The 25,203-nt window shown below is 61.0% G+C and overlaps 1 protein-coding gene across 2 annotated transcripts; it reads left to right on the top strand.

Annotated features, from left to right (window-relative positions):
* On the top strand, positions 1 to 25,203 carry NCS1 (neuronal calcium sensor 1). 2 transcript variants are annotated; one of them, XR_012045690.1, is made up of 9 exons: positions 1 to 446; positions 15,820 to 15,844; positions 17,719 to 17,857; positions 18,356 to 18,434; positions 18,570 to 18,658; positions 18,975 to 19,052; positions 19,479 to 19,595; positions 20,312 to 20,701; positions 21,660 to 25,203. XR_012045690.1 is itself a non-coding variant. In XM_072883133.1 (8 exons), exons 1-7 carry the CDS (start codon positions 383 to 385, stop codon positions 19,575 to 19,577), a joined length of 573 nt encoding a protein of 190 aa, XP_072739234.1. In that variant the 5' UTR covers positions 1 to 382; the 3' UTR covers positions 19,578 to 19,595; positions 20,312 to 25,203. The 2 variants fall into 2 exon arrangements, 1 of the variants encoding a protein (XP_072739234.1); XM_072883133.1 differs by having other exon boundaries at positions 20,312 to 25,203.

Raw genomic sequence — 25,203 nt, 5'->3', positions numbered from 1 at the left:
CCGCGCCTGGGCGGGGAGGGTGCGTGTAACCAGGGCCACGCAGACACACACACGCACACGCACACACACACACATACACACACATTACACACGCACGCACACACGCACACGCACACACGCACACGAAGGCGGCCCCGCAGCGCCGCGCCGCTCGCCTTTGCGGCCAAGCCCCGGCAACAAAGACACCCCCCCCCCCGCTCCCCCCTCCCGGCTTCGCTGCGCGGCGCTGCCCGTCCCCTCCGCGGGATGTAGCCCGGCCGGGAGCTGCCACCGAGGCACCGCGGCCCCCCCCGTCCCTCCATGCCCCCGCAGTGAGGCCGGGAGGCGGCGGGCGAGCCGGCGCTGCGCGCTCTTGGCGGGGCTGACGGCGCTGCCGGCCACCATGGGGAAATCCAACAGCAAGTTGAAGCCTGAAGTTGTGGAGGAGCTGACCAGAAAAACGTACTGTGAGTACGCGGGGCCTGCCTGCGGGAGTGCGTGTCTGTGTGTCTGCGTCCGTGTGTCTGTGTGTGCGTCTGTGTGTTGGGGGGCCGGGGGGCTGCGCCGCGGGGATGCTGCCGGGGCGGCCCCGGGTGCCGGGGGAGGCGATGGGGCCGTGGGGGGCTGCCGGGGTCCGCGGCCAGCCCTCACTGGCGGCGCCGGCCCCGGCCTCCTCCCCCGGCTCGCCCCTGCGTTTGCGGCGGCGGCGAAGCTGCGATTTCTCCGGGCATCGGCGCTGCCGGGGCCGTTCCCCGGGGGAGGGCGCAGGCTCGGCCGGGCTTTGTTGCAAGAATTCCAGAGATCGGCCTGGGAGGATAACAAAACCCCACAAGGCAGCGGAGACGAGGAGAGGGGTAGGGAGCCAGGGGAACACTGTTTTCTTATGAAAACAATCCGCCGGGGCCTATTCCTAAGCCTCCGGTAACTGTGGGACGAGGGCCGCATCCTGCCCGCCCGCTGTGCCCACCCGGAGCGATGCGCCCTTCTTTTCCTGACCCCCCCGCCCCTGCTCGGAGCATCCTTCCTCCCGGGGCTGCCTGCCCCCGGGGTTTCGCTGCCAGGCGGGTGCCCGGGGACTGGCCGTGGTGGTTGTTCTCCCCTCGCTGCTTCCCTGGAGCCCGGCAGCTTCTCCCTAAACGGGGAGCCAAACCGTCTGGGTGGCTTTCAAAGTTTGGGTGCCTTAGTTGGAGGGGTTTCCTTTGTTATTATGCTCTGAAGTGGAGAGAAGAGCCTGACACCAGAGAGTTCGGTATTTTTCTATGAGTATCTCAGTATCAGTTTAATAACCTGATTTTCTAAGTGAGTGGCTTTCCCGTCTGAACCTCCGCTGTAATCTTATTAATGTGGCTAGTGCCTGAGCCATCCAGTTTTAGCAAAATCCGTTTTTTTTCTGAAGGATGCACGAAGAAAACAAAGGCTTTGGTGGTTCAAGTTTACCTCTCCGCTCACAGGTCGGAGATATTCCCCCTTTGCTTCGCCAGAGAACTGCTAACGTGTAGCAGACCTGCGAGCTCTCCCCGCTGTCATTGCTGCAGTCCCACGGCAGCGCTTACCCAAAAAGGCAATAGATTAGGATGCAGCAAGTTCTCCCATATGGAGAAGAGGCAATACTGGTGCATTGCACAACCCTACACGCGGGGTTGCTCTCTCGCCGTGGCACAGCCGGCAGCAGGCAGGAGGAGGGCAGGTTGCGGGGGGCATGTCCGCATAGCCAAACCGTGAGTGATGGTAGGAGAGGTTGGGGTGCCCTGGCTGGGCTTCCTCGAAGTGGCTCGGGGAGGAGAAATAGTGAGAACGTGGCAGTGCCGGCTGGGCACAGACCCCGGCTGGAGCTGGAGCTGAGCCCTGGGTTTTGGTGTCCTCACTGCAGCTGTGACCACGGCGGGTGCAGCCGCGCTGGGCCAGGTACGGTTATTCATAGAATCATAGAATGGTTTGGGTTGGAAGGGGCCTTAAAGATCATCTCGTTCCAACCCCCCTGCCATGGGCAGGGACACTTTCCACTAGACCAGGTTGCTCAAAGCCCCATCCATCCTGGCCTTGAACACTGCCAGGGGTGGGGCATCCACAGCTTCCTTGGGCAACCTGTTCCAGTGCCTCAGCACCCTCACAGTGAAGAATTTCTTCCTTATGTCTAATCTACATCTGCCCTCTTTCAGTTTAAAGCCATCGCCCCTTGTCCTATCACTACATGCCCTTGTAAAAAGTCCCGCTCCAGCTTTCTTGTAGACCCCCTTCAGGTACTGGCAGGCTGCTATAAGGTCTCCCTGGAGCCTTCTCCTCTCCAGGCTGAACAACCCCAACTCTCTCAGCCTGTCTTCATAGGAGAGGTGCTCCAGCCCTCTGATCATCTTGGTGGCCCTCCTCTGGACTCGCTCCAACAGGTCCATGTCCTTCTTATGTTGGGGGCCCCGGAGCTGGACGCAGTACTGCAGGTGGGGTCTCACGAGAGCGGACTAGAGCAGGAGAATCACCTCCCTCGACTGCAGGTCATGCTTCTTTGGATGCAGCCCAGGATACAGTGGCTTTCTGGGCTGCAAGCGCACATTGCTGGGTCATGTTGAACTTCTCATCAACCAACATCCCCAAGTCTTTCTCCACAGGGCTGCTCTCAATCCATTCTCTGCCCAACCTGTATTTGTGCTTGGGGATTGCCGTGTTGCAATCGCCCGCTCGGTTTGCAGCCGCCACGATGATCCAGTCTCCGATGGAGAGGGATCTGGGAAGAGCTGGCCCCGGCACAGCCTCGTCTGCTGGTGATCTCCTGCGTGCTGGGCTTTCTGCACCCCTGGGGTGGCTCCTCTCTGCGTTGGGAAGATGCCAACCCCAGCGGGGCCGATGGCAGGGCACGTGGGCAGTGATGCCCTGTGTCTTACCGGCAGCCGATGCCGAACAAACACAGCGCTGGTGAAACCATCATCTGTGGGCACGGGGATGTCTCTTTTGCTGGGTGAAGCCAGCAGAGGGTCATTGCCTTTTGAATCACTTCATTCCCAACTTTCTGCTCCTCTTTCTTGGGTGCCCTCCCCTTTCCACCACACCCCCTCCAAAAAAGACTCCTGTCTTCTAATCGCTCCCTCGATGAATTCCCAGCCTGCCTGGGGTTTTGCCTGCCTGCTCTGGGCCTCTCGCTGCCTCTTTTTTGAGGTGCACCAGACCCGTGTACCTGTGCAGGTGAGGCAGCAGCGCCCGGCAGCCGTGCCGTGGGGCAGCACGTGGCCCGTGGCCCTTTGCGTGGCCAGAGCCTGGGGCAGCATCCCAGCGAGCCCCGGCAGCGTGTGGCCGGCAGCGCGATGCCTGTCAGGGAGAGCCATCACTGATACCAGGCTCTGTTTGTTGAGCTCTGCTCGTTCCACCTCTCGTCTCTGGGATTAATTACTTTTGCTGAGTGTTTCTGCCCCTTTACTGCAGCTGTCAAGGCGAGCGCGCGTTCCCTTGTCTGGCGAAGCACTTCACAGGGCCCTCCCAGGCACGTCTGAGAGCCTCTGATTTATCTTCAGACCCTGGGAGATTGGAAAGATACTGATTTCCTTCTGCCTTTCGGGGAATCCAGGCAGAGGAGATGCAGGTAGGAGGGCAGGGTTGCACTGAGTGCAGTGGGAGGGACCGATCCAGACCCCTGTGCCGTGGCTAGCGGACCAGCTCGAGCAGGGGATAGTCGTACCCGCAAATCCACGGCATATTCAAGGGTTTCTGGGAGTCTGCTTGGGAAAGGTTTTACTCCACAGCGCTGTGGTATTTTGGCACCTTTCTGGTGGACCGGCGATGACCATCCTTCCAAGAGCATCCCCAGTGCGTGGCTGCCCTTCCCGCATGCTGGCTGCCATGTCACTGAGCGGGCGCTGGCTCTGCCTCGTGCGTGGTGCTGTTCTGCTGCTGTTACAGCACATCTGGGCAGATGTCTCCGGGAGCCCATAACTGGCAGCTAATGACGGGGGACCCGCTTTTGTCCCAGGCGGGTTCCCGTGGCAGTGTGAGCCAGGGCTGCGGTACACGAAGGGTTTCTCCCACAATGGAATTTCCTTCCATTGCATCATTTTCTGTTTGTGTGATTTCGAAAGAAAATGAAGCAAATAACAAAAAGCCCCTTCTTGGTTCTGCTGGGATCGGCGGGATGGGGAGACTTCACCCCCTCTCCCTGCCCCATGTGGCTTTTGTACAGATTTGTCACATCTGTGGGACACAGAGGACCCGCAGCCTGTGCCATGTCCCCTCAGTGCTTTTCCTATGCCTGGTAGCTTCTTGTGTCCCCCAGCCGCTGTCCCCTCTCGTTTCACCACCTCCTATTTGTGGTGTTTCTCTGTCCCTGCCTCAGTGGCAGCAATCTTGGGACAAGCAGTCAGCGGGAGCAGCCGGGAGAGGAGCGTGGGACCGCTCACGTGCCAGGGCAGTTGCGGGCACGGTGGTCGTGCTGGGGATGCTGCAGGGTTGCCATCAGGGACCTCCATGAGATGCAAGAATTATTTCACTGCAGGTATTTAGAGCAGGTCGTCCTGCTGGGTCCGGCCGGGTCCTGCCAGGTCCTGCCGGGTCCTGCTGGGAACCGGACACGGAAGGGCAGGAGCCTGGAAACCTCGTCTCTTGGCTCCCCTCCCCACCCCGCTCCTGACTTACGGTGCCGGGGGCCAGATTTTAATGGCACTTGGACACCTAAAGGCGCAGAAGGACATCCGAGGGCTTCTTCGAAGTGCCAGCTGCCCAAGTCCTGTTGATTTGGACCCATCACCGTGTGCCTTTCAGCATCTCCGGGCACCTGAGTGCCCAGGAATATCTGTCAGTGCCAAGCTCACCCGTCTGCCAGGCGCTGGAGCAGCGCTGGCGGGGAGAGCCTGGCTGCGGGGTGAGGATTTAACCTTCCTCGGAGGCCAGGCTGGTGCCATATAGGAGTGTGCGGGAGAAGCCAACGCTAAGTGATAATAATAATTAATAATAAATTATGTAATTCCCTGTACCTCCATAGAGCCTTTCATCCAAAAGCTCTTAAAGTGCTTTATAATCATTCATTTATTGATCTTCCTGATACCTTGTTGAGGTAGCTCGGAGACGCAGTTTTGGCCACTGCGTGTTTTGTCCCAGGAGGTGATAACGCCTGAGACTCGAAGGAACCACCGTCTTCCCTGGATCGCGTCTGCTGGCCCCTCTCTGCCGGGGATTTAAGCCTGGGCTTAACTTGGGCCAGGTGCTCGCGGCTCAGGGCCGCAGTGGGATTTAGGATTGTGCCTAAGAGCCCTGTGGGGCCACGGTCAAAGGGTTCTGCTAAGCTGGGGATTTATGAAGGTCCTGGGGTATCGCTGCTCCCTGCAGCCTGCGTAAAGTTGTGTAAAGTGCACGTGTGCATTTGTGGGTGCTGAATATGTGTCGTGGGTGGAAATGGCTTGACGTTGATTCCTGGTAGAGAAATTGGGAGAGAAATGCGGTGCTGAGTATCCCTGCTTGCAGCAGTGCTCCCAGGCCAGCCCAGCCACAGCATTGGCAACCCTTAAAATCATGAAACAGGCTTAAAAATATGAGGTTGTTGCAGAAGAGCACATTTTAGCTCTTTTGTTAGGCATCTGGGGGGGGGCTTGGATTTCAGGGTTCACTTTTTATAGCTATTGCCAGTGTCCAGGACTACTAACACTGTGATTTCTTTAACACCAGCTGCAATAGCCATGCAGTCCAGCACACTCGGAGCCACGTAGGTGCAGTGGCATCGCTGCTGGGACCGGGTGTGGGGTCAGGACGACGGTCCCAGTGCTCCGGAGGCCGCAGCGAGGCTCTGGGGAAGGCGTGGGAGCTGCGGTGAGGGTGCCAAAACGACGCCCGCGGCGCTGGGAGGCCTGGGCTGCAGAGTGGGCGCGGGGAGAGGAAGATGCTCTTTTCCCAAGAACCGTGTCCCACCCACTGTGATCTATTTTGTGGATTTTAAACTCGCTCTGGCATCATCGTTTTCTGCTCTTTTACAATAAGCCGCAAAATTGGCTCTGTTGCTCAACAGTAATACATTGAATTAATGGGCATTAGTTTAAGAGCAAACTACAAACATATTGATTTGTAGATACGGGGGTACGTAGTGGCGGGTTGAATTCTGCGGGAAAGGAAAGAAAATTCTCCAATTGCAGCAGTTTTCAGCCAGGAAAATGAGTCGGTTCCTCGCTGGGGGCACAGGGTTGGGGATTTGCTCTGTCGTGCCGCCCCGGTGCCGGGGAAATGTGCCGGCCGGGGCAGTGGGCAGGAGCAGAGGGGCAGGCGGAGCGGAGGAGGCACCTCGGTGGGTCCCCACTGCTGGTTTATTTTTAGCCTCCGAAGTGTTTGGCCCCGGGCGCTGGGTTTCTCTGGCAGGTTGGTTCGTGTTGAAATCCCTCCTGCTGCTCATCCGGCAGAAAGCGGGGCCAGGTGGTTGTGCACCCGTTATCCCTCGGTGGCAAATGCTGGGTGAAATACCTAGAGCGTGGAGCCCCGAAGTCGGGCTGAAACGCGGCTCCCTGCCTGTGTCTGGCAGCTGCCTGCGCTCACCTCTGCAGCACCAGCCCCGTGCCCCTTGGCTCCGCTCAGCCCTACAAGCACCCGTTTTGGGGCTGCCCGCACAGCCCTGGGCAGAGAGCCGGTGGGCAGGATCCCACCCTGGGGTGGGAGCCCCGTGGGACCTGCTCCTGGGCGAGGGGCACCGGGGTGCCGAGCTGGGTGCGCGCCCGGCGTGTTCAGCTGAGGCTGGGCTGCTGCTGGCTGGTTGACCCGGCGAGCGTGCCTGCCTGCTCCGAGCCCTCTCAGCGTGTAACAGGATTTGCAGGAGCCCAAAAGGGAAGTTTTGGGGGGGGGAGGAGGAGAACACCTGCCCCAGCACCCTGGAGATGCTCTGGGGAGGGGGGAGCAGAGCGGGTCTGCCCTCCCAGGGGGGTCCCGGGGCAGGACGTGCCGGAGGGATGCCCAGGGGCTGGCTTTGGTTTGGGGCCTGTTTTTACTGCAGCCGCGTGTAACCCAGAGCCGCCAAGGTGGCAGCTGCAGTGCGGGTTCACTGCGAGCTCCATGGGGACCTGATGTGCTGCCTCTGGAGGGCTGTGGTGGTCCGGAGGGTATCTCCAGCCCCTTCCCCAGGGACACCCCAACCTGCGCCCAGGGAATCTCATGTCTGGGTATCCCACGTGCACATGGACCTGGTGCTCTGCGGGTAAATGCAAGCGAAACAAGTTTTGGGGTATCAGAAGCAAGTTTTGGGGTGTCCCTGTGGTCCCTGGGAGGTGCTTGCAATGCCGGGGTGGGAAGGGGAAGACGTGACCAAGGGCCCCTCGGGCTCCCTCTGCGGCAGAGCGGAGCAGCCGTCCCTGCCGGCCACGCTCGCGCCGCTGCCTGCTGCTGCTCAGGCATCAGAAGAATCACATTTCATTTATCCCCTGACACGTTAATGGATCTGCTTAACCAATCTCCTGACCTTTGCTGCTGCCGCTATAATTAAGGTTGTGAAACAAGAAGCTCTGAAGGCATCAAAGGAAGCGGCTGCTTCAGGGAGGAGCCCGCGGACACGCTCGCTCCGTTATCGGGGTGACATTTGTGGGGTCGCTTTGTTCCTCCCTCCCCTCCTCAGCCTCCCGGGTCTTCTAGGGAGCTGGATGGGAAGGGAGCCAGCGTCCGTGTCCTGCACCCCTGCCTGCCCTGCCTGCCCAAGGGCAGGGGTGGCTGAGGGGTGCTCAGCCCAGGGCATGGTGACCGCTGCTGTGGTTTCTCGGTGGCCGCTACTGCAGGTTCCCGAGCCCGGCGGTGCCGGCACAAAGCTTGCTCCCCACACCTCCTGCACGTTGTTCTCCCTTCAAGGCACATTTTCGTTTCTACATGGAAGGAGGGCTGCCTGTGCTTCGTGTTTCTCCAGCGTCTCCTGATCGATGGCCGGACCGCGTGGAGATGCCTGAGGTGTCTGTGCTACCCCCTGTGGAGGAGCGGGTGTTCGGTGCCTCCAGCACCCTCCGCTTCGGCAGCCCTTGGCACAGCCCCATCCCTGTGGGCGAGACGGGAAGGGGGCAGAGGCCCCGCTGCCAGTGAGGCTTTGCCCTGCAGCATCCTCCTGACCTTCCCTTGGCTCCAGGGTCTGATGGCCGAGGCACGGAGGCTGCCCTTCCCCTGCCCGCGCTGGGTGCGGAGGGGAGTTTTCTCCTCTGCTCGGGGCAGGGACCGCTCCGTGGGTTGAGGACAGCCCCTTGGAGCGGCAGGCCATGCCAAAATCCCCGCGGCCAAGGGGAGGATTGAGCGGGGGGGCAGGACACAGCTGCCCCCGCACGGCCGGGGCGTGGGGGGCTGCTCTCTCCCTGCTCCCGGCAGCCCTGGGGATGCTCTGCCCTGCCGTGGGGCATCGCCGTGTCAGCTCGTGGGGAAGCCGGGATTAAATCCAGCCTGGGATAGACCTGCCGCAGCCAGGTCTATCACAGCTCCTGCTGTGGGTGTGTTTCAGTCTGATTCATTAATTTCCAAACGAAGGCACTGTGCTTTGCCCTTCCTCTGCTGCCTTTGCTGCACGGAGTGACTGCTGCTTTTTCCCTGAACCCAATTTCCAAAGCCTAATGTCAGGCCCTTAAATATTTAATAAAGTCTAAAAAGGGTTTTAACTGCATATTGGCTTTCCTGTTGGTACCAGCCCCGGGGGAGATGAGAACAGAGCTGCTCATGGACCTGTTTATCCAGTCTGGGAGCAAGACAGACCACTAATGGCAACCGCCGGCAAGAAGAGTGCCAAATGCACATGCAGTTCTCTCTGCGTATTGCTTCGTATCTCAGCAGTAACAAATGACACCAATAACACTGTCGGGCTTGTGCTCCGAACGTCTCGGAGGCTCCTGGACCCGCCGTGATGCTGGCGACGTCTGAGTCTGATGGAGTGAGAAGCCAAATTGGGCAAGTGCACGGGGAGATGGGCGAGCTGGGATGGGGATGTCCTGCTCCGACGGGTAGGCAGCTCTGGCTGTGTTGGCTCCCGCGTGGTGAGGCTGCTCCGACGTCCCTTTGCGATGGGATGTTCCAGGGACAGGTACCCACACGAGGACGACCCCGGCATGGGGACACCTCCGGCGCGTGGGTGATGCGGCCGGGAGCGGGGACTGGGCATCGCTGGGGTGCGTGGGGCTGAGATGGAGGCACAGTGGTTCAGGCAAGCTGCTGCGGGTCATCTCCAGGAGCAAAAGAAAATGTCATCGGTCAGGCTCTTGCCACGGTTGTTTCCATGGGGGGTGACCCTGGTGCTGCAGTCGGGTTTTGCTGGGGTCGTGTTTTAATGCTGCTTCCCCAAAGGTTTGCACCGGCCCGGGCGCAGGAGCAAACCCCAGCCCCAGGGTGGTCTGGCAGCCCCGGAGCTGGGGCTGAGCCCTGACGGAGGGCAGGAGGACGGTGTGCTCTGTAATATTTAACCAGGACATTGGTTACATATTTAAACCTGAATTTTAATGAGACCAAGTTGTCAGGGCCAAACAACCCAAATTTTTCCAGAGTGCTGACGTGTGTCGTATCTTAAAAGTTACCGTCATCGAATGGGGACCCGGGTGAGCTCTGAGGTGCCCCAAGACGGGGTGACGGACAGTCCCGGGGAAGGACTGAGCCCGTGGCAGCCTTGGGGCTGTTTTTACCCCTTCCCCCCCTCCCTGCAGTGCAGCTCCCGCAGGCACTGGGCTCCGTGCCGGGGGTTTGGTGCCGGAGCCGGGGGAGCGCGTTGCTGGGGGAGTCTCGTGCCCACACTCCAGCCGTCCCCGGGGCCAGCAGATACTTCCCCCCTGCCAGCCTGCACAAAGCCACCCAACAGCCCAGGCTGCCGGAGATCGTCCCAGAGAGCCCCGGCACACGGCGGGTCCCGCCCGTGGGGAGACGCCCGTTCTGCACCAAGCAGATGCTGCCCAGCGCCCGTTTGGGGACTGGATGAAGCCCCACAGCTACTGCACTCATCGGTACCTCCAACAGCTTGAGCTGCTGCCGTGCTCTTGGCTATGTGTTTTGTAGGGATGAGGCCTGAATTTGGTAACGACTGCTCAGGTTATGATGCGGTTACCCCGGGTAAACCGCTCTGCAGGGCCGGGGGTTGGCGCTGGGCATGGGTCCATCTCTGCCGACTGATGGGACCTTCTTGGGTCCGTGTTTGCAGGAGCGAGGTGTAAAGTCTGCACCGAGTATCCCTTCAGACGGCTGTCCTGAGCCCTGCGGTGGCTCTGCGGGGACCAAGGGCTAAGTCTGGGTGGGTGTTTGTTCGGGCTGTGATGCTGACGCCCAAATCTGGGTCCCGGGGCAAGGAGTGAAATCCGCATGCACGTGCTGCTGAGCCCCGTCACCCGCGCGGTGGGGAGGGAGGGGGAGCTCATAATTGGTGAATATTAACGTTGTGATGATGTTGAAAGTGGAGTTTGTAACAGATTTATGTTCAGACAATTCTTAAATATGTATGTTGCAGAGGCGAGGGGTGTGTTGGGCATAAATTGCAGGGTGTGCGGGGTTCACCCCGGAGCACCGTGGTATTTTACGCATGAGGGACCAATGAGCTCATGCATGAGCATCCCAGTCATTTCTGCCTCAGCACCCAGTAAGTTCACGCATGAGCACCCAATTAATACACACACGAGCGCACAATTAATTTACATATGAGCACCCGGTTGATTTATGCATGGGTGGCCAGTTTATTTGCGCTGGATCGCACACTGGTCTGTGCATGAGCACCCTGTTAGTTGATGCATGGGTGCCCAATTAATGGGTGCATGTGCCCCCAGTCAGTTCATGCCCGATTGTCCAATTAATTTATGCATGAGCACCTGATCCATTCACACCCGAGTGCCCAATTAGTACCTGCACAAGTGTGTTATCTACTAATTGCACTAATTTACACGAGTGCCCAATTAGTTCATGCAGGAGTGCCTAGTGACTTTACGCGTGAGTGCTCGATTACTCCATGCATGAGCGCCAGATAAATTCATGAGTGCCAAAGAATTTATGCATGAGCACCCAGCTGGTTCATGCATGAGCACCCAATGAAATCATGCATGAGCACCCAATTAGTTCACCCAGAAGCACAGAAATAATTTATGCATGAGTGCCCAATTAGTCCACGCATGATCACCCGATTTATTTTTGCATGAGTGCCCATCTAGCTGCGGCATAGGTGCCCCATTAATTCACGCCTCAGCACCCACTTTGCTCACGCGGGAGTGCCCACTCTGCACACACATGGGTGCCCAGTTTCCCCTCATCTGGGCGCTGCGCTGAGCATCCGCAGCAGGTTTAGGCAGCCCCAAACCCGGACGGGAGCCCCAGCGCGGGGTGATGTGCCGGCTCCCCCAGACCGGGATGCACGGGGACCCACGGGGACCCTGGGAAGGAGCCACAGCGCGTCCCCGGGGGAAATGAATGCCACAGGACTGCCACCGCCACGCCTCGGTGGGTGATGCCGGACCAGTTGCCCGTGGGTTGGTGGTGGAGCCCACGGCTGGCAGAGTGGGAGTGCCCTGCAGCGGCGGGGGAGCTGCTCTGTGCCTGGAAATAATTAACCCTGGTTTCCCTGATAAGGCGGCAGTGCCGGTGGCCCCATGGGATCAAGGTGCTGTTGTAGCTGCTGGAGCGAGGGGGCACATGCCAGGGCTCGGCGGAGACTCCCCCGCTGGCTGCTGCATGGGGACGGTGCTTGCCGAGTGTTTGGGAGCTCAAGCCCACACGAGGACAGGCCTGTGCCGTGGCCGTGGCCATGGCACATGGGGGCAAGGCTGAGTGTGCACGCTCCCACTCAGGATCTGGCCCTGCAGCTGTGGCTAAACCCCTGCCCTTGTGCAGGCTGGGCAGGGGGTGGCTGCAGAATGGGAGGGCAGCACAAAAAAAGCCCTGTGAGGCTGGAGCATCGTGTCACCTCGTGCATCCCACCGTGGCCAGAGGTCCCCAAACCGTTCCGAATCCGGCCACCTCTCCTGCACTCCTTACTGCTGCCCTGCGCCCGCCGCGGTCCAGCGAGCTCCGCTGCAGGCAGGGCAATGGATGGGGATTCGCAGTCCTGGGTCCCTCCTCTCCTCGCTGCCTGGCAAACAAATTAACAGGCTGGAGCTGATTAACCAGAGCTGTTTCTTGCTGCAGTGGCAGCTGGGTGGTGGGAAGAGAGGGGGCACACGAAGGGCGGGTGGTGACGGAGCTGTCAGTCCTCGCCTGTGCCGTTGGGGATTGATGGAAAAGTGGGGGTAGAGGGTTGGGGGTTTTTGGGTACCGGTAGCTGGGAGGAGGCGGGTGGGTGCTGCTCGCAGTGCAGCCCCATCGGGCAGTCTCTGCCCCTCTGTGCTGGATGAGATGTGTGGCTGGATGAGATGTGAGATGGGAGCGGGGATGGACTGACCAGCGCTGCGAAGGGGCGGCGAGGGCCCGTGGCTGCGGCTTTGGCCATGCGGAGCAGCTCCTGTGCTGCTCTGGGGTGACTGCCCCTGCTGCTTGCCCCTGCTGCCTGCTCCTGCTGCCTGCTCCTGCCTGCCATGCGAGCCCTGCGCTTGGTGTTTCCCTGCGCTTTGCTAAGAGCGGCGGAAACAAAGATGCTGCCGGCACGAGCTGCCGTGCGGCATTGTACATGCGGGAGGGAGGGTGTCTGCAGCGTGTAGCCGGGGCTCCCAGCTCGGCAATGCCTCTTACAGTGTTGCGGTTCATAACGAATGCTAATACCCTGCCTTTATTTAGCGCCTTTCATCCCCAAGGATCCCAGGGCACGCTGCATCCGCTAACAAGCTGCTACATGTGCTATTTATAGCCATCCCCATAGCGGCTGCGGGAACGGCGGTCCCTGGGGAGCATGGCACAGCAGCTGAGCCCAGCCGCAGCCCCGGCTCGGCAGGGGCACGGCGAGGGAGCCAGCCCTGCTCCGGTGGGATGCTGCAATGGGGCTGCTGCAGGTCATCCCCTTGTCCTTGAGCGCTTGGGGTCAAACGCGGCTGAGGTTTATATTGCTGCAAATTGATTTGCATTGGCTCAGCGTCGCGCTGTAATCAATGCCGGGAGAAATGCAGCAGCCGCTGCTGCACAGGTATTTTCTGTGAGCTCGGCTGGGCTCTGCACACCGGGGAGCTGCAGAGGATGGATGGGGGAGAGCGGAGGGACAGCCCTGCCCCTGCGTGTGTCCCCTGTCCCCAGCCCCAGGACAGGTGGCTCAGCCCGGCCAGGAGAGTGGCATATCCACAAGGCTTCCATGGCCGCGGGTCCCTGCTGCGGGGACGGGCATTAGCATCCCTAATCGGTGCCACTCGGAGTGTTGACACCCAGCGAGGTCAGAGCGGCTGGGAAGTGGCAGCCGCGAAGTCATCATCTGTCTCGGGTCCGTAACTGCAGATACAGGGAGGCAGGTACTCGCTCAGCCCCAGCTTGCCCGGCCGCAGCGACGCTGGGCTCGGGGCCGTGGTGTTTCCCTGCGCTGGGCAGATTTGGTGGCAGCGGAGGGACGCGTCCAGAGGTGGGTGGTTTTCCAAGGGCTGGGAGATGGGGCTGCGTTCCCACCCCAGGGCAAACCCCGCAGCTTCGCCTCGCACCCGGCGCAGGAGGAAGGGCACCGGTGCCAGGGCGCTGGAGGAGGGATGGGGCTTTGCGTGGCCCCATTCCGGGGATGCACATTAACGAATCCCACCTCAGGAGCCCTGTGCCAGTTTTCGGGCTGGCACCTGCACAGTCCCCTCCGTTGGAAAAGCCTCTCCCGGGAGCATCATGGATCCCTCCCCTCCTGCCCCTGCCCGAGCGTGTCATTACCAGCATTTCTCCTGTACTAAAAAAAGCACAAATTTCTTAATTGTTTCCTGCTGGAGTTGAAAGGCAGCTCCCGGGCCCAAAATAGCACGTTGTGGGAAACACAGCCGAACAAGAGAGAGAGGAGAAGGTGATTTGCCGGAGGGGCTGAGCCGAGCCTGGACCGCAGCCCCAGGCTGCTGCCATTGCCTCTTTCCCCTGCGCCGAGGGCTGCCCGAAGTCCTGCCGCTCACCCTCCTCCTCTTCCTCGCACCCACCTTCATCAGCGCCTGTGGGCGATCGGGGCTGCAGAGCTGGTGCCTGGGGCATCCCCTGGGCATCCTCGGCAGGAGGGCAGTCCTGGCTGGTGTCTCGCTGCTTGTGGGGAATGCGTGCAGGGACAGAGAAGCCTGTTTCTGTTAGAGACATCACTCGGCATCTCTTTTTTGGAAGGATGCTTCGTGCAACCCTTTTGTTTGGGATGGGGAATCCTTTGGGACTGACATGACTGTTGGTTTTGCCCGCCCCAGCTCCACCGCTGGACACAGCGTGTCCCTCCTGGCTCCCTCCTGCCAGGAGACCTCTGTCCTTCCCCTGTCTGCTCTCCTCCTGCCAGACAGCCCTGCCAAAACAACCCTCCAAAGCCCTCCTGCGGCGCGGCCGAAGCCCTCGGTGTCCTTCAGCCCAGGTGCCGAGCATCCCTATACCCGCCTCCCCGCTCCATCCCCGGGTGCTGCCGTCTATAGACGTCCCGCGCAGTACGGCGGGTGCTGCTGCCCTCCTGGCACGGCTGGTCCCGGCACGGCTGCCACGGCCCTTTGCCAGCTCCCTGGGGAGGCAGGGGGAGAGGCTGCCAGGCTCTCTGCGCCACGCCGAGCCCTTCCCGGGGGGTTTGCAGGCTCTGTCCCTCCAGTGGTCCCCAAGCTGGCATGGAGGGACCCCCTGTATGCACCGGGACAGCCTCGGATGTGGCGATTCCTGCCCACGGGGACGTGGGAGCCAGCACCCGGCTGGCTGCGAGGTCGGGGCCAGCACGTGCCCTCCTGGCCACCCCACTGCTGCCACCTGCCAGCCCTCACCTTCTGTGGTCTGCGCCTTCTGCCAGGCACGTTGTAAATCTTTCTGATGGAAAATTGCTTTCTTTTATTTGCCATCCAAGGTAATTGGCATCTGTTGATGTGTCTTGGGTCTCTATTTTTATCAGCCGTTTGCACATTGACACATCTCCGCTCTGCCTCATTATCCCAGCGCGTTTCAGACCTATTGCTTTTTTATTATTATTTAGATGCACGATGCAAAGGAAATGACTAATGAGGCCATTCCCCCCGCACCCACCTGCTGGCACCGGGCTCCCCGCTGGCGTGTCGGCCAGGCACCGCTCCTGCAGCGGGACGTGCGGGGACAGGCACCAACCCCCCGCCCCATCGGGCTCCCCGGCATCCCACATCCCAGCGGAGCCTTTCCTCTGCTGAGGACGTTTGCGATCTCAGTAGCTGTCCCTAGGCTGGGGACACTCGGGGTTGCCAATGCTTGCCATTTTCTAGCTTGTCACTTTTTGGGGGTTTCTCTGGAGCCTGGTAAAGCTTCCCGGGGCCCTGGCATGGGTTTGACGATGTTTCTCCGTGCGGTTCAGAGGCAGCTGGTACCTGGGGGGATGCCGGCCCTGGGGCTGTGCCCATGCCCACATTCAGTGTGTTGGTGTTGGGGCCGGGCGGGTGCCTTCCCCACGCTGCCTCCAGGCAGATGTTTTGCCAGATGTTTCCAGGGATGTTTTGGCTCTGGGGAGGTGGGAGGGCAGGGCCGGATCCTCCCCAGCCATGAACCAGCCCAGCCCCTGCGTGGTCCCTAGCGTCTTGCAGCGATGGTGCTGCACTCCCCTGGCAGGGAGCAAAACATCTTGGTGGGCTCCGTGGTTTTGGGGCTGGAGGGGCCCCAGCACCTGCATCCCTGGCCCCGTCGAGCACCCGGGCTGGCCCGGGCTGTGCCGCGAAGGCAGCCGCTTGCATGCGGGTAACACGCGGCAGCGCATGGAGCGAGCGAGCCCGGGAGCATCCCCCCCAGGGAGGTCACTTATGTGAAGTGCAGAAGAGCAACCATCACGGGGAAAGCGCTAAATTCCTTTCTCTTTTCTTTTCTTTTTCTCTTTTCTCCTGTTTTCTCTTGCAGTTACGGAGAAGGAGGTGCAGCAGTGGTGAGTGTCCGGCACGGCGGCGTGGCGGTGAGCTGCCGAGGCGCGGGGCTGGCAGGCGAGGGGGTGGGAGCTGGTGGCACTCAGCAACCCCGCCAGCCGTGCAGAGCAAGGGGGTGCAGGACGGTGCGCCTTTTTGGGGTGCAGGTGTTAGCTCATAGAGGGGAGACCAGAAAATAGAGGGTTTTTTCTTGCACACCTCATGCACGGTGGATGGTGGGGCTTGGCTCTGGCCGCTGTCAGCCGCCCATGTGGGACGGTGCACCTCCCTCTCGCCTCTTCCCTCCCCGTATGGGCGGCCGAGGGGAGCGGGGACATGGGGACTGTCCAGCTGGTGGCCGTGGCCCTGGCTGCGGGAGACTGGTGCTGTCCCAGCGTGTCCCCGTTTGCAGCGGGGCCCGCAGAGGCTGGCAGGGGCCGGGGATGTGGTGTCTCGCCAGCAGCACGCTCTCGCCTCATCCCCTCCACCCCACCAAACACGACGCCCTAGAAAAGCCACCGCTTCCCTTTCATCTTCCTATCCCACCAGTCAAGGTTTGCTTTCTTTATCTCTTTCTCTCATCCTTCCCCCCCCACCCGATGAGTCATAGCTGCAGCAGCGTGAAAAAGATGTCACCGGCACTTCGGTTTCCCACCTCGCCACCCCCTTCCCCTCCTCCTCCAGCCCTCGGCCCGCTGCAGCGGGTGCCTGACAGATCTGGGCGACGCGTTGCATAATGCTCACGCACCCTCCGTGGTCCCTGCGTGGTGCCCGCGTGGTCCCCGCGTGGTTCCCGCACCCGCGGAGCCGGTGAGCCCCTTCCCCTGCGCCCTCCGGGGTGGCACTTTGCAGCATCCAGGTCCAGCCCGGAGCCGGGACCAAGGGCTTTGGGGGTGTTTAAGCACCGACGGCTTTTGGGAGATGGCCTGGGCCGTGCCACCCCGAGGACGCAGCAACCCCACTGTGCCCCCGCAGCTCTTCCGAGCAGCTTTCACTTGGGATTGCACAAAAAATGCTGTTGCGGAGCCTCGGCTGCCCCGGGTGCTTCAGGCCGCCGTGCTGTTGGTTTTTACCAGGGCACGGCTGCAGCATGTGCGTGTGGAGCGGTGGGTTGCAAATTGCCCGTGGGCTTGCCATCGATCGTGACTCCCTCCCCTGCGGCGGTGCAGCGACTCGGGGGGAGCTTTGCCAGCCGCCTCTGTGCCGGAGAGCTGGTCGGATGTGCCCGATGTAGCGGGGCCGTGCCGCAGCGGTGGAGGGGAAGGGGAGCTCTGGCCCTTGGGTGAAGCTTTCCGGTTGCAGCTTCTTGCTTGGGAGCCTGAATGTTCACATGAATCTGAAGTTCTGAGCAAGGGATATAAATGCTCTCCCGCTGGCCCCGTGATGGCTTCAGGGCCGAGCGAGGCATCGCCTGCCCCGGCACCTCCGCCTGCGGCGTGGCCGTGCTGGCGGGAGGTGACTCTGTGCAGAGGGCTTTTTATTTTAAAGGAGGTTTAAAAGACTCTCCCAGGTGCTCCTGGCTGGGCAGTGGGTCCCTGTCCTCTCCCAGGTCCTGGTCAGTGTTCATCAGGAGCCCGGTTGTGGCTCGGTTGCCACTTCTGGGCTCGCAGCGGGGTTGGAGCAGTGCGGTGGGCACCGCTCGGTGTCACCGGTGCCGCTCGCTGCTTCTCCAGGCTCTCCCCGCTGCCACCCTCGCTGCGGTGCTCGCAGGGACCTCATCCCATGGGGCTGGGAGGTTGCGGGTGGATGATGGGAGCAACACGGAGCGTCCAGGGACCTTCCCGGCTCCAGCCCACCGCAGCGCTGGGGAGAGCCCCATCCCGGCTCCGCAGGGCTTGGAGGGCTGCGTTCGGCGGGGAGACCCGCCTGGTGCCCATCCTCTGCCCTTCCTCCGCAGGTACAAGGGCTTTATCAAGGACTGCCCCAGTGGGCAGCTCGATGCCGCTGGCTTTCAGAAGATCTATAAGCAGTTCTTCCCCTTCGGCGACCCAACCAAATTCGCCACCTTTGTTTTCAATGTCTTCGACGAGAACAAAGTAAGTCTGTGAGCCGGGGGCATGGTCCGGGGGGGTCGGGGCTAGGCCCCTGGCGACAGTGGGACGGGTTCAGTAACACGGCTGCGCGGCGCCGGAGGACCAAAATATTCCAGCGCTTCCTGGGGCGTGAAATTAAAGCGGCGCAGCTGTAGCGAGAGAGCCCCCGCGCTTATTTTAGTCGATGAGAGTCACGCGGGAAAAGGCGATGAAGTGGCAAGCAAGAGAGGAGAAATGCGATGTTTCGGTGCCGCTGACAAAAGCTCACCCGCGCGCCGTGTCCCCCTGCGCTCCGGAGTCGCTCCCACCGGGACCGGCACCGGTGGGCTGGGCACAGCGGCCGGATCACGCTGCTGGAGATAAATGTGCACCACTCCTCCCTCCCCGTTTACTTTTCGGATGTGACCCTAAAAGCACCCGATGTCGGGCATGCATGGGCAGGGAGGACTTTGCGGGGCGGGGGTGGCAGCGGCACCCTCACCCCCTCCTTCCCCCCCCCAGGATGGGAGGATCGAGTTTTCGGAGTTCATCCAGGCGCTGTCGGTCACCTCCCGGGGGACGCTGGACGAGAAGCTGAGGTGTAAGTGCTCCCCACGGGACACCGGTGGGCTCAGCCCCGCGAGGGGGCCGGGGGGTGGCCCGGGGGCGGCGATGGGGCGTGCGTCTGGCGGGGGGGCTGCAGTCCTCAGTGCCTCGGCGTTGCTCTGTCTTGCAGGGGCATTTAAGCTGTACGACTTGGACAACGACGGGTACATCACGAGGAATGAGATGCTGGACATTGTGGATGCGATTTATCAGATGGTGGTAAGCCTCGGGGCGGGGGGGTGCAGGGTGAGCAGCCCCTGGGGGTCCCCACTGGGCTGGAGCCCGGCTCTGCGGGCAGGGGGGCTGCAGGGAGGATGCTGAAACACCCCCCCATTCCCTCCCCGGGCTTTTTTGGTGGGGGGTTGCGGCCATTGGGGTCTGGATCTGGCCACTGAGGACGGCTCTGGCACAAATGCCCTCTGTGCCCTGTCCTGATGCGGGGAGGGGCAGGGGCGAAACGTGTGTCCTCGCCCGGGGACACCGTCCAGGCAGGGCACAAACAGGTGCGTGACCGGGTCCTGTCTTGCCACCGCAGGGAAACACGGTGGAGCTTCCCGAGGAGGAGAACACGCCAGAGAAGAGGGTAGATCGGATTTTCGCCATGATGGACAAGGTGAGGATGCTCGAGGGTTTTTTTTCCTGGGGCCCAGGGATTTAGGAGGCAGTTGTGGGCCCCCTTGACACGTCTCAGCTCTTGCAGGTGCCTCCTTCCGCTGTGAATACAAGGTCTCAGCTGCTGCTGGGCTCGCTGCAGACGCCCGCATCCCTCCGGGATCCCCGTATCCATTTCAGGGCCCCCAAGGTGGCATTGCACCCTCCATGGCATTGCACCCTCCATGGCATTCCTCCCTGGCTGCAGGCGTGGGTGGTTTGATGGGGAAACTGAGGCTACAGCGGTGGGGGGGACCCGGGTGGCTGTGCGGGATGGCGTGGGTGCTGCCGGGGCCCCAGGGTGCTCGGTCCTGGGGTGCTCGGTCCCGGGGTGCTCGGCATCTCCCTCGCCAGGGCAAAGCGGCACTGCAGCGGGAGTGTTTTGCAGAACGCGGACGGGAAGCTGACGCTGCAGGAGTTTCAGGAGGGCTCCAAGGCCGACCCCTCCATCGTGCAGGCGCTCTCCCTCTACGACGGGCTCGTATAGTCCCGGGGCCAAGCGGCGGTGAGTGCAGCACAGGGGGGTCCGGGGGGGCCCCATCTCCCACCCTCCTGATGCCATTCCCACCTTCCCTGGGGCAGGCGGCTGGTTCCCCTCTGCTGAAGCTTCAAAGCATGGGCATCCCCCTCAAATCCAGCTGGGGGGAGGATGTTGCCCCCGTACCGATGGGTTTCTCCCAGTCCCCCCCATCCCACAGAGCACCCCAGGACCACGAGGAGACCACAAGCCACCCAGCTGGCAGGCATTTGCCCACGGCACAACTCGTGCTGTCGCCTGCAGATGCGGCTGCAGAGGAGGCAGGGAGGCAGCTGGCATGCTGGGGGCATGGGGATGCTCTGGCGAGACATTATATTAAATGTTTTATTTATATCTTATTAAGTTACGCTCTGGAGCTGGCAGGGTTTGCCATGGCGGTGTCAGGGACGCTGTGGTTCGTAGCATCCCAGGGGTGTTGGGCTGAGCACCCTGTGGTCCTCACCATGGCCCACGGGGCCGTGCAGAGATGTTTCTTGGGTTGATTTTGGTCATCGCAGGACCAGGCAGTGTCCGACCATGGGTGGTGGGTTGTTTTTTTTTTTAACCCCGCTGGAGTTTTGAGCTTTTCTTTATTGCGTTTCCAGCTTTGCCCTTCCAACTGCGCTGGTGTCGCGCGAGGTGGCTGCGGGACTTTCTGCCCATCCTTCTCACCCGATTTTCCTTCTCCCCACCCTCTCCTGCAGATGCCTGGGGGAAGACGCTCTCCGTGCCATCCGACCGCTGCCGCACGAAGCTTGCCTGTCCCTCTCGGCCTTCCTTTCTGTTCCGCGAGCAAAGGATGCCCTCGAAGCGCGAGCTCACTCCCCCTCTCTGCACTCTGAACCAGCCGCTGCCATTTGCCAACTTCTGCTTTTTCCAAAAAAAACCCCGCAACGGATCCCGGTCTGAGCGGCAGCGAACGCCCAAGACTTCAAGGCCGGGGGAACGGGTCGAGCATCGCTGAAGGCAGAGACCCCCCCGGCCTCCTCGCCCTCTTCGCTCCCCTTTCCTACCTTTTCGGATGGGACTGCGGATGCGCCGGCGCCGGCGTGGTCCTCTCCCGGGAACTGGCTGGCTGGAGACAGAGCCCAAAGGTACCGGGGGGCCGTGCACCCCGGGGTGCTGCCTGCGCGGGGCGGCCGGGGAGCCGAGGCACCAACGGCGATTGGGAACACAGTCCTGGCGTCACCTGCGATGCCGCTGGCAGCTCGGCCCGGCTCACTAGGGATATATATATATTTTATTTTGGTTTTTTTTTTGGTGAGACAGTATTGTGCTTTTTCTTTTTTTTTTTTCTTCTTTTTTTTTCCGTTGGTGGAAAAAAGTGAGGCTTTTTTTTATATGCCTATCTCGACGATCAATATCCTTATTTATTTGTTGTAAATGTTGCTGCCGTGTTTCGTCTCTCGTGTGTGTGTCCGACCACCTAGGTGATGATATGTAAGGTTTACATGCTCGTACACTATTGCGGGGCACCGGGAGCCTGCAATAACAATGAAGCCAAAAATCTGCCTTCCCCCCTCTCCTCCCACCCTCCATATCCCGAGCTCCGTGGGCTGGCTGCTGTTTGAAGGGGATGCTGTAGCTTCTTTTCCTCTTCCCGTTTCCCCGTTCCCTGCATTTTTCTGTTCACCCTTCCCTTTGCAAGCCCAGCGAGGGCTCGCTCAGCCCAGGCTCCGAGCAGTCCGAGCCCGCTCCATCCCTTAGCCAGGCAGGGCGAGGAAACCACTGCGCACCAGAACATCCTCATTTCCATTTTTTTTCCATTTTCTCACTGCATGAAAAAGTATTAATGGAGCTGAGAGTCGGGTTTAGCTTTCAAGCGGATTCCTTTAATATTTTCTGTTTTGCAAACGGTGGGAAGGTCCGTTTGTCTGGCTGTGAGTTAGCCGGTGTGCCGGCGGGGCTGGGGGAGCAGTGGGGATACCCGCGGGGATGGCTCGCTCCGTACCCCCGTCCCGGCTGGGGCGATGCAGCAGCTCCTGCCTCGGGGTGCTGGGCTGGGAGACGTGCAGCTTGGGGTGTCTCCTTATCCCCTTGCTCCTCGTTTAGGATGTGGGAGGTTTTGCTGTAAACGGAGAAAACGGCCCCGAAGCAGAGCCGCTTGCGCCCGCGCTGGGGGAGGCGAAGGGCTGGGGAAGCGCGCCTGGAGACACCCGAGCGTGGGGCTTGGAAACGGCCCCCCAGCCGCGAGCAGTGCCTGCGTGGCCGCTCCATCACCCACCGCCACTCCGGGATGTGCCCAAGCAGGGCTCAGCCCCACCGGGACACGCACCGTGGGACGCCGGTTGGCATCTCGGCTGGAGGACGAGCGTTAAGTGGATGCTGCCGCAGCTCCGTTTCCACCCGCCTTGGCCCCTGCCCTGGGGAAGGAGAGATGTGCATCTCCTCGGGAGCAAAGTGCTGGATGCCTGTGGGACTGCTAAAGCCAGCTGGGGTGCAAACCCCTCCTGCTCCAACGTGGTTTGTTCCTGGCCCAGCAACCCCAGTGCCGCTCTCCCACCACCCTAGGGGCTCACCCCTCCATCCCCGGTCCGGCTGACGGCCGGGATATCTGCAGCTCCCGCGGCTGAGCCCAGCCAGGGGACTGTCCCCGTGGCGGTGGGAGGTGACATCTGGACGTGGAGGATGTTCTCACAGGTGTCCCATGATGCGGGAGACACGACGATGCCCCAGCGGGGTCTGGGTCCTCCCAGCGTGGCAGGGACAGGCTCTCCAGCCAAGCGATGCTGGTCCTTTGCTCCCCAGTTCTGGGGCTGTGTGCTGGTGGCACTTTCTGATGCCCATAAAAAAACGCCCTTCCCCATCCCCAAGGAGACCGACCTCACACCCATGTGCAATATTTCTGCCTCTTCTGCGGTTCCTGCCCCCGAGGGTGCCCGTGTTTCATTGCTGGGGGCTCCTGGAGGATGTTACCCCACTCCCTCCCATGGAAACTCCTTTTCCTTGATGCTTTGTGGCCAAAACGCAAGTCTCTTGGGTAGATCTTTGCAGTGCCTCCAACTTCTCTAACGCTCGTCTGCCAGACTGGTCCCTTCCTGGTGCCAATCGATGTTCCCCATGAATGTGACACTGCTGTAATTGCCTCCGCTGATAAATGATGGACCTCGCGACGTTTGACATAATTCCCAGGCAAAGGCAAACCTCATTTGCTCTGACGCTTTCCCCTGAAAGGCTTTTAATTTTCGGAGCACCTGCCATGCTTCAAGCTCCATCAGCGCTCGCGGATGTCTCACCGGGGAGGCAGCCCTGCAAGGGCAGCGGGTGTGCGGCCCCCGTCAGGGGTGCGGTGAGGGTCCGGTGTTGGCTTGGGAGAGCTTCAGACCCCAGAAATACAAAAATTCAGTGTCCACCAGGCCGGTGCTGCCATTGCTGCCAGCAAACTCCTGCTGCTGCTGCTGCTGGCGGGCTCAGGGGTGGAGCCCGATGCCCCGTCCTCCCTCGCCCCTTGTTAAATATTTGCACATTAGAAAAAAAAAAAAGAGCAAAAAGGAAAAAAGGTTTTTGCCTGTATTCCCAGGCTCTGTGCCGGCTGTGAGGACCCTGTTGGTTTGGCGGTGACGGTGAGTTTTCCCGGGCAGAGGCCCCTCCTGCAGGGTCAGGGCTGGCTCTTGTCCTGGGTCCCAGCGTGGGGTCTGTCCTGCCTTGCTCTTGGCGTGCTGAGCGTCCCCGAGCAAATCATTTTGGCCCCAGTATTCCCCCCAGCTGCGGATTTGGAACCCTGGCTCGAATGCTTCTAGCCTGCCTTTGGGGAGCACCAATGGCCCCCGACGACTCCTGAACGTCACCAGGATCTGCAGCTTCTCGGTACCACTGAAGATAAGGCTTGAAGCATCTCACGCTTGGAAACGTTGGCCTTAACCGCCTCGTGCCTCAGTTTCCCCATCAGTGAAGTGGCCTGGGTGAGCCATCCCCCCTCCAGAGAGCGATTCGATGCCTGTGCCCAGGGCAGTGCGAGCGCTGGATCCGGCTCACGGCTGCGACCAGGCGGGTTTGGCAGGACCCACCGAATATCGGGCACGTGCGGAGCACCGGGAGCCGGGCATGAACTGCTGGGTTGGAGTTTACATCACTGAATAATTAATTTCGGTCTTCTTTTTACACCTGCTCATTATTAAAAGCGAACAGCTGACAAGACCTGATTTGTTTCTGTTTATACTCGGGTTCCTGATGCCTGTCTGAAATAAAGCCGGCTGCAGCCCCGGCCACGGGAAGGGGACCCGAAGCACAGCCAGGCAGAGGTGAGGATCCGGCCCCGGCAGCTGCAGCGTGTCCCCCCACCCCTCTCATTTGTCCCCCGTTGGTGTTGCCCCATTAAAATGCCGTGTCTGTACTTTCCTTTCTTTTCATTTTTCTGTTCGTGCGCTGACTGTTGCTGCTTTGTAACCGACTTTCCTTGAGCTCTGGGGCTGGGCTGGGCTGAGCTGTTTCCCTTCGAGAGCAAGGATGTGGGAGAAGGCTCTGGGGGCAGATTCCCCCCCCACCCTCTCATCACGGCACAAACCAGGACCTGAGAGAGAGAAGCAAAGCGGGTTTTTCCCTCTGGAACAGCCCTTTAATTGCTGCGCTTTGTAATGAGACCGGGCAGCCCCCGGGAGCATACCCCGCCGGGTTGGTGGAGGGGAGGGTTTGCTTATGGGGGACCCCAGACCCCGTTTGTGCCGGGTACCGGCTGCATCTCACCTGACTGCGCAGAAGCGGGTGCCTGTCGGTGCCTGCCTCCCCGGCTGGCAGGACATGGCATCTCCGTTGGACGGAGGGGGTTGAGGCTGTGGGACCCCCATCCCAGAGCCACTGCTCCCCCCGAGCAGGCAGGGGTGCAACTAAGCGTCTGCCACCGGCTGCCGCGGGGAAGGGTCTCGGGGTGTCGGGGTCTGGGGCTGAGCCCCGCTTGGAGCAGGGCTGGCTTCAAAGCAGGGCCAGGCATGGCATGGGGGCAGCCGAAATCGCTGGCAGAGCTGCCCTCTTCCCATATATTTAGGGTCAGGGGGTGTTTGGACGGGGTGGGCGGGTGACCCGCAGCCCGCTCGCTGGTCCCATCGTCCCCAGCCCCAGGGTAAAGGTGGGGATCTGGGGCATTTTGAGAGGGCATCAGCCACCCCTCCTTCACGGGGGTGTTGGAGGCGAGGGATCCGGCTGGGGCGGTGGCGGTGGCCGGCAGGAGCGAGGGCTGGGGGCAGAGGAGGGAGCCGATGGCCCTGGTGTTGGTGCACAGCTCGGGGGTCTCCTTGCACAGCAGTTTTGGGGTCTCGGTCACACGTGCCAGCCCCGGCTCTGTTCCAGCGGCACTGCAGGAAAGCCGTCCTTCCCTTCTCTCTCTCTGCTCCTGCGGCCGCCAGCCCCGGGTCGGGTGCCATGTCCCACGGGACCCCTGCCCGGGGGACGGCCGAGCCCCGGGCTGAGAAACAGCAGCTCCAGCAAAGAGCCTTGTTTGTAAAGATGAAGCCTGTTTGTGCGTCCGTGCCGGTGTCTCGGCTTGCATGCCCTGCTGCCTTGTCTTGAGATGAATTCAAGAGCAAACCAAGCAAACGAACCAGTTTAAAAACAAAGGAAAACAAAACCCAGGAACTTTGTGACAGTGGAAATAAAAGCTTAA

This window comes from Ciconia boyciana, chromosome 18 (assembly GCF_034638445.1).
Source record: "Ciconia boyciana chromosome 18, ASM3463844v1, whole genome shotgun sequence".
NCBI classification, from domain to species: Eukaryota; Metazoa; Chordata; class Aves; order Ciconiiformes; family Ciconiidae; genus Ciconia; species Ciconia boyciana.
This window is presented reverse-complemented; position numbering and strand designations above follow the sequence as displayed.

What these genes read in the sequence shown, in the direction of transcription:
- NCS1 (XM_072883133.1), top strand. Translation starts at nt 383, where the DNA reads ATGGGGAAATCCAACAGCAAGTTGAAGCCTGAAGTTGTGGAGGAGCTG. An exon ending in ATGCGATTTATCAGATGGTG is followed by an intron (nt 18,659 to 18,974) that starts GTAAGCCTCGGG and finishes TTGCCACCGCAG; the next exon opens with GGAAACACGGTGGAGCTTCC. An exon ending in TTTTCGCCATGATGGACAAG is followed by an intron (nt 19,053 to 19,478) that starts GTGAGGATGCTC and finishes AGTGTTTTGCAG; the next exon opens with AACGCGGACGGGAAGCTGAC.